Source organism: Nicotiana sylvestris, chromosome 8 (genome assembly GCF_000393655.2).
Source record: "Nicotiana sylvestris chromosome 8, ASM39365v2, whole genome shotgun sequence".
NCBI classification, from domain to species: Eukaryota; Viridiplantae; Streptophyta; class Magnoliopsida; order Solanales; family Solanaceae; genus Nicotiana; species Nicotiana sylvestris.
In genome coordinates, this window is record NC_091064.1 from 115,563,978 (window position 1) to 115,572,405 (window position 8,428).

The 8,428-nt window shown below is 42.5% G+C and overlaps 1 protein-coding gene across 1 annotated transcript; it reads right to left on the reverse strand.

Annotated features, from left to right (window-relative positions):
• Positions 1-3,554: 3,554 nt before the first annotated feature.
• LOC138875563 (uncharacterized) lies at positions 3,555-4,631 on the reverse strand. Its single transcript, XM_070154400.1, has one exon. It carries the CDS (start codon positions 4,629-4,631, stop codon positions 3,555-3,557), a length of 1,077 nt encoding a protein of 358 aa, XP_070010501.1.
• Between the last annotated feature and the right edge of the window lie 3,797 nt (positions 4,632-8,428).

Below are 8,428 nucleotides of genomic sequence, written 5' to 3' on the forward strand. Positions count from 1 at the left end.
GGTCATCCTGGGTCTTGGACTTGATGATCACGTCTTCCATATACACCTCTATCTCTTGGTGCATCATGTCATGAAAGATGGCATTCATGGCCCTCATGTAGGTTGCCCCGGCGTTCTTCAGACCAAAAGGCATGACCCTGTAATAGTATGTGCCCCAGGGGTGGTGAAAGCTATTTTTTCTGCATCTTCTTCATCCATCAATACCTGGTGATATCCTGCGTAACAATCCACGAAGGACTGTATCTCATATTTGGCGCAATTATCAACAAGGATGTGGATGTTCGACAAAGGGAAATTATCCTTAGGACTTGCTTTGTTAAGATCTCTGTAATCCATGCACACTCAGGTTTTCCAGTCTTTCTTTGGCACTGAAACTACATTGGCTAACCATGTGGTGTACCGAACTACTCGGATAACCCCCGTTTTCAACTGTTTTGTGGCCTCTTCTTTAATCTTGTCACTGATATCAGTTTTAAACTTTCTTTGCTTTTGCTGGACAGGGGGATAATCGGGGTAAGTTGGCAACTTGTGAACCACCAAATCGACACTCAGTCCTGGCATGTCATCGTATGACCAAGCAAACACATTTTTGAACTCAAACAAGAGTTGGATTAATGCGTCCCGGGTTTTCTCATATACGTGAATGCTTATCTTGGTTTCCTTGACTTCTTCAGAACCACCCAAATTAACCGGCTTAGTACATTTAAGTTCGGCTTAGGTTTATTCTCAAATTGTTCCAATTCTCGGTTTATTTCCCTAAAAGCCTCTTCTTCATCGTATTCCGGTTCTTGGTTCATTATTTCACAGTTAGACAACGTGTTTGAATCTGGGCATGAAGTCCGTAAGCATGTCATGTTATTTAAAGTCGCATTATTAGAACTGAAAGAAGAAAAATATAAGAGAAAAATAACAACAATCAGAAAGAGTAGAGAGATGAACGATGAAATATTGATTTCATTTCATTGAATTTGAAGATAACATGGTTTACATTGGAAATTAAAGACAGGAAACTAAAGAAAACATCCGAGTTACACCCTAGAATAACTCGTGATGTAGGAAAAGTGGCAGGACTGGACTACCGGGATTTTCGCCTGATTGGGAATGGAGTAGCCTTCCAATTTTGCAATTTGGCATCAGGTCCCATGTATAGCACCTCAGTAGTGCTTGAGCCTTCCCCTGGTTGGACCATGTGTGCTTCATACAACATTTGTCTCATAGCCCCACAGATTTCTTCAATTTCCTCAGCCGTAAAGGCTTCATCTTCCTCTTCCTCATCGTACTTAGGCTTGACAAATGTCCTATAAAGATGCGGTATCGGCTAAGGCTTGACCAAACCGTTGTTCTTTCTTTCATCCGCCCATTTTCCATCAGCTGATGTGGGTTGGAAACCTAACCCAAAGAACTTCTCACTAGCAGACAGAGTGATAGGTTTGGCGATTCCTTGCAAGGACTTCCTGAGCCCTTTCCGGGTTTGTAACCATGTCTGATCATTTCTTTTGCAACCATAATCAATGCATTTGAGAGAAAGGGTTGAGGTCAAGGGTCTCCTTCTTCACATTAGTCCGCAACCACAATCTCGAAAGCTTGATAGACTATATGTTCACTTCCTTCTCTAGCTTCAAGACAAGGAGCTGATGGGTCTCGATAAATCGATTGCTCATCTTCCCCGTGAACTACGATCTCCTGATTTTCATGTTCGAATTTCACCATCTGGTGGAGAGTAGAAGGCACAGCCCCCGCTACGTGAATCCACGACCTTCCTAAGAGGAAATTATAGGAGGTATCCATGTCCAAGACCTGAAAGGTCACCTCGAAGTACACCAGGCCAATAGTCAGGATCAGATCAATCTCGCCTATTGTATCTCTCTTTATGCAGTCAAAGGCACGCACACAGACGTTGTTGGGTCGGATTCTCCCAGTACCGATTTCCATAAGTTGTTGAGTTGAGAGTGGGAAAATATCTACCCCTGAACCACCATCTAGCATGACCCTTTTCACATAGTACCCTTCGCATTTAACTGTCAGGTGAAGAGCTTTGTTGTGTGCGGCCCCTTCCGGGGGAAAATCATTCTTGCTGAACGAGATTTGATTGATTGCAAAGAACCTTTCTGCCATCCTCTCTAACTGTTCTGCAGTGGTTTCAATGGGTACATATGCTTCGTTGAGAGTTTTAATCAACACTTTTTGATGTTCAGTTGAGTTCATTAGCAGAGACAACAGAGAGACTTGAGCAGGAGACTTTCGAAGTTGGTCAATTATCTTGTAGTCTGCCATTTTCATTTTCTAGAAGAATGCCTCTACTTCTTCAGCACTCACTGGCTTCTTAGGTGGGAAGCGCTTCTTCGTGGCATAATTCACTTTCTCCAGATTGAGGTACTTCTCATCCGGGTTATTTTCCTTAATTTCTCCTGAGATCTTTTTGCCTTTGTAAGTTACTACTGATTTGTTATAGTCCTATGGCACAACGGTGGGATCTGTCATAGGCCTTTGTGGTGCGCGGACAATAACCACGGGCTCATTCAGCCTTGGTGTAATATTGGCCCCCGCATCACGTAGGTCCCCTTGGGTACATGCATTTGAGATCCCTTTTTTAGCTCAAACCTCCTAGGAGGACTCAATGACATCTGTTCTTTCTTACGGCCTCGAGGGACATAGAGAACGACATCTTTGGAGGGCGCTGCCCCAGTTTTAACTTCCACTTTCTTTTCCGTCTTGTGAAGGATGGTTTTGCTCTTTTTCTCCCTCTTGTCTTGTTTCGTGACAGCTTTTGGCTTCTTTTCCACATCTGCTATGGCAATGATGGCTTTTAGAGCTGGGTCAAACTCCTTGTCTACACAAATCATCCCAATAACCGGCCCGTTGTTGTGAGCCGATAGTGGATTGTTGGTTACATTAGGAACGTCTTCGTCCCTTAGAACTATTCTCTTTTGTTCTATTAGATCTTCCACTGCCCTCTTCAAGGTCCAGCAATTATCTGTATCATGCCCTTTTACCCCTGAATGATAGGCACATCGGGTGCCGTGTTGGTAAGAGGGTGACTCTAGGTTTTGCCTATTCGGGGGTACGAGTTGCAACAAACCCATTTGGACCAATTTTGGGAATAGGCTAGAATAGGACTCACCAATGGGTGTGAAGTTTGTTTTCCTTGGCGGCTCCCAGGCATGGAAGTTGTTTTGTGGAGGTCGGGGATTATAGTGAGCTTGGTAAGGAGGTTGATTTCTGGGAAATGGAGCTCTGTTCTGGTTAAATTGTTGTTGTGGCCTGACGTAGGGTTGGGCATTCATCACTGTGTATGGCTGAGGAGCATAAGCCACATCTTGGTAGTGATAGTAATGTTGTGGGGTTGTTTTAGAGAAAAGAGGTCTGGGTGAATGAGGTTTTCTTGCACTTGAAGTTGCCATTGACATTTCTTCCTTCTTCTTTCGATTTGCTTCTCCTCCAGATCCGCCTTGGATTGCTTGGGAGGTGGCCCTTATAGTAGGCTGACTCAAAATTCATCCTATTTTTAACCCATTTTCAACCATTTCACCGATTTTGATGGCTTTGGCAAATATCTAACCAATCACATACATCATGTTTTGGTAATAGTCAGTCTCTTGGGCTTGAAGGAAGACACTGACCATCTTTGTTTCGTCCATTGGAGGTTTAACTCTGGCTGCTTGTTCGTGCGATTTGACAACATACTTTCGAAAGCTCTCCGAGGACTTCTTCTTTAGATTTGATAATGAATTCCTATCAGGGGCAATGTCAATGTTGTATTGAAATTGCCTGACAAAATCCCGAGCCAGGTCATCCCAGATATGCCAACGGGATATATCCTGATCCATATACCATTCCGAAGCAACGCCGACCAAACTTTCTCCAAAGTAAGCCATGAGCAGCTCTTCTTTTCTGCCCGCTCCCCGCAGTTGGTTGCAGTATCTTTTTAGGTGGGCAATGGGATCCCCATGTCCATCATATTTTTCAAACTTCGGGGTTTTGAAACCTAAGGGTAGATGTACGTGTGGGAACATGCACATGTCAGCGTAAGATACGCTCTTTTGCCCACTCAGACCTTGTATATTTTTGAGACTTTGCTCCTTGCTTCTCATCTTTCTAGTAATTTCCTCTTGTTCAGGGGTTTTTGTGGTTTTTTCCTGCCCTGCGGTAAACTCGTACCGAGGTGGCTGACGGTAGGCATTGGTAGTAAACTGGGTTGGTTCCATTAGGAAAGATGGTGCTTGAAAGGTGAAAGAGGATGGATCGAAGCTAGGCCTAGGTAGAGTAGGTTGTGCCATAGCTGAAAAAGGTGGCGCAGTGAATATGTTTGAAGCCGCACCTGAAGTTAACACCTGGGGGCGAGCCTCAGAAGGTGTTCCAGCATAGTGGGCGGAAATGGTAGGATATCCCAGTGGGGTTTTTGGATAAGTTATAGGGGTGTTAGAGGTCCCACTTTCCCTAGGAAAAAGCTCGGGGAATCCAGGGATTGCACTTGGTGGTTCTTTTCTGTTTGCCCAGACGTCCCACATTTCCATCATGCGGAGACGCATAAATCTATTTTCCTCGGCAGCTGCCAATTCTGAACTTGGGATGCCCGAGATCGGACTATCATCCATAATAGGAACTATTGGCAGAGGAATTTCTAAAGACATTTCAACGCTTCTTTTCGACCTAGTGAAGTATGGATGCGAAGTCAGACTACCACAAAACCAGCCACCTTACAATTAAATGTGTTTCTACATGTTTTGCAACGACTGCATGTTTCATCCCGGCTTTGCTTACTTTCCCCAATTTTCTTTTCTTTCCACTTTGGCTTTTTGTGCTTTTGTTCTCATTTTCCGCTCTTTTCTTCCATCTCTTTCCTTGCTCTTTTTTTTTCTGGCTCTCTTTTCTTTCTTTTTTTGGTTTTTCTTTCGGTTCTTTCTTTCACATCCCTCTCTTATTTGAGTTATTTACAAAAAATCATGACCGGATCCGATGAGGATTGCCTACGTATCACGACGCCGCGTGAATCAGATCATTACGTAGTTCAAGAAAATAAATGCAGAAAAAGATTTTTGGAAATTTTCTATTTTCATTAATAAAAAATCCTAAACTTTTTCTATTACAAAAGACTTCAAACTACTCATTTTCTTGGAATTTAAAAACTACAAACAGACTCGAAATACACTTTAAACTAACAACTGGAATACAGACTCGATAAAGGAAAAATCATGAATACATCAATGCTTCAACTCCTGGGACCCGTGGGACATCATTCGGTCTCGCCACGGGCCTACGTGCGAGATCCCCTTGAAGCCACTCCAAATCACTCATATCTGGCGGACAAATGTCATTACTGCAGCGAATAAAGTGGTTCGAGTCATGTCCTTACATGCTTGACATTTGATGACGATGTAGTCGGCAATGGGTCTAACCCTCTCTCGGACAATACCCTTTTCCTGAAGTAAGCCCCCGATTTGCTGATTCCGGGCTTCTAACACTTGAGCGTCATGATGGCTTTGATCCTGCAACTGTTTCATATCCTCTTCCATCTGAGCCATCAAAGCATAACAATGTTCCCTATCGGCTTTAAAATTCCTAGCCTGTTTGTCCGCCTCATTTTCAAGGGTGGTTAGATTTCTCTTCAGATTGGTGATTGTCCCATCATATTTTCTTTTCATTTGTTGCACAAATTGTGCCGCCCTTCTGCATTATTGACCAATTGTCCTCTAACTCTTGCCAAACTGCTTTCAGATTTTTCTAGATCATTTCCATACTCACATATTTGTTCCTAAGGCCATTAATGAGTTTTTCATCTGCTTGGCTTCTTTCCGGATTCCTCGCAGCTATCTTCATCCTTTTGATCTGGAACCGGAGAATTTCATTTTCTTGGGCTAGTTTTTTCTTCTCACCCTCATCTGCAGCGGCTTGCACATCACTAGTAAACTTGAGGTCTCTAATCTGTCCTTCTAACCTGCTTATGGCGGCCCGATATTCATTTTCTTTTGCCAACCACTCCCACTGTTCTGTGATGCTTCAACAAATTCCTGGATGTGGGGTCTTTTCGCTATCCTTCCAAACTCAACTTATCTTTTGTACCAAGCGAGGTAACTGGGTGAGACTTTACCTCGGGATAAATCACGCACTCGGGTATTTGCTGTTAGATATTGGCATTCATTCCAAATCTGGCGAACTACTTTTTCATGAAACTATCCATCAGGACGGATCTCGACCATATGGCAGCTAAGGTCTTCATCCTTGGTCACTATTTGACATCTCTCTAACTGTCTCAAAACCCGGTATGGGGCATAAGTCTGGATACTTCTGAGACCCATCAAAAGGAAGTGAGGCCCGATAGCTGGCATGTATATGATTTCATCCACAGGAAGCCACCCGAACGTCCATTCTATTTGATTTGCAGTGACAGAGCGGAGATGTGATATCCATTCTGTGACCCCTTCTGGCATGCTAAAACTGTCGACCTTTGTATAAAACTCCTCTATACAGCTTTTCCCTGCTGAACCATAGTTCACTTATTGAGGACGATGATATAGATGTTCAATCATCCACATTTGAAGCAACAAATTGCACCCTTTAAAAAAGTCTCCTCCGGCTTTGCAGGCTGTGAGAGCTCGGAAGATTTCAGACACTATCATGGGTGCGAGGGTGCTTTTGGCATGAGTAAGCAAAGTGCTGACGACCCCAGCTATCCATATATCGATATTCCCATCTTTCCTGGGAAACACTAGAAGACCCAAAAATACCACCATAAAAGCAAAGCACTTGTGTTCTTCCCATTTTAGGCGATTCCCTTTGCTACAAATTTTGCTTTCGGGATTGTTCAACCCCCCTATGTGTCCGTATTGCTGGTATATAAACTACGGAGTGGAAAAACCAGCTGCCAAATCTGGGTAATGGACCCCCTGCTTATCTTTAGGAAATCTAGACACTTGTGTGCAACGACGACTCTTGGAGTAATCAAATACTTGTGTCTCATAGGAGCTTTAGTGCTCCCAATATATCCGGCTATTTCTTCCAAAGTAGGTGTGAGTTCAAAATTCGAGAAATGAAACACATTATGAGCTGGGTCCCAAAATGTAACCAGTGCCTTTATTATGTCTCCTCTAGGCCTGATCTTCAATAACCCGGTGAGACCTCCCAAGTAGAGATTGACCCTATCTTGTCCTGATTTGCCTAAATTTTCCCACCACATATACAACTCTAAAGGAATCTTGGTCATGACTATTATTGGCAAATTTTGATTCGTGCTCATTCTGCACATTTAAATTAAGGTGATTGATTTAAAACAAAGCGATTTTTTTATAAAAGAGGTCAATTTTGCAAACATTTAAATAATACAGTTACTTTTGCAAATACGGCCCTTCAGCACTTCGAAAGGGGAAGATTTTAGGGTTGTGCTTGCTCGGTAATCAAAAGTTTGAAAAAAGGCTGTAGGTGGTTATTCTTGCAAAAACGGCCTTCCGGCGTCCTTTGGGGGACCTTTTAGGCTATTTAGACAAGAACAACACTACCTAATTTTATTTAAGACAAAATAAACAACAATTCATTTTTTGGGTTATTTTTTGCAAAATGGAGTTGGACCCGATGAGGGTTGCTTGTGTATCTCACATCCGGTGAGAATCAAACTTGCGTAGTTCGGTCAGTTTTGACAAAAATAAAATAGAGAAAAGACATGAAACTTTTGAAACTAAATTCCTTCTTTTTTCTTTTCAAAAATTTCGGCAGAGTTTCGGCTTATTTTGGACATTGGTTTTTTCAAAAATAGGCAATTATCTCTCTTAGCCCTCACATTGACTTTCTTTTTCCCCACATTTTCTCCTATTATTCGATAAGTCGGTCAACATGCAAATCCGAAGCAAATGAATGCACAAGCAGCAAGTAGGATGCACCAGGATGGTCTTTTCACTTCCGGTACACCTATCCTAGACAGACCCAACCCCTGTGTTGTGTCTCCAAAGTCAAATGCATGTGATGCAAACAAAAGTTCCTACTAGGGATCTAGCATAAGGCTGAGTTATTCTAAGCTAAAAACCTGGGTATATTATTCTAGACTTGTGTACCCAGCGGACAACTCGAGCCAAGGAGAGGCCTATGTATCGGGAACCAAAAGACCATCCGGCTTTGTAACTTGTCCGAGCCTCTTTCTTATTTCAAGGTATGACATTAACAAAGAGGAGTCATGCTAGCGTGCACTTCCCCGAAGATAAGAAGAGAAGAGTTTTGTAACAGTTTATATATAGTTTAAATAATATCAAAGTGGTAAAAAGCGGCATTTAGCACATTAGGCTCAAACATGCAATAAAATCAGATAAATAAATAAAAGCCAATTATAAAAGTTATTCTAAGCTCAAATTCTTGAACCCTGAACCGATGTTTTGGGTTTTGATTACCCAGCAGAGTCGCCAGAGCAGTCATACCTCCTTTTTTTACACCCGAGAGGTATACA

What these genes read in the sequence shown, in the direction of transcription:
- LOC138875563 (XM_070154400.1), bottom strand. Translation starts at nt 4,631, where the DNA reads ATGTCTTTAGAAATTCCTCTGCCAATAGTTCCTATTATGGATGATAGT.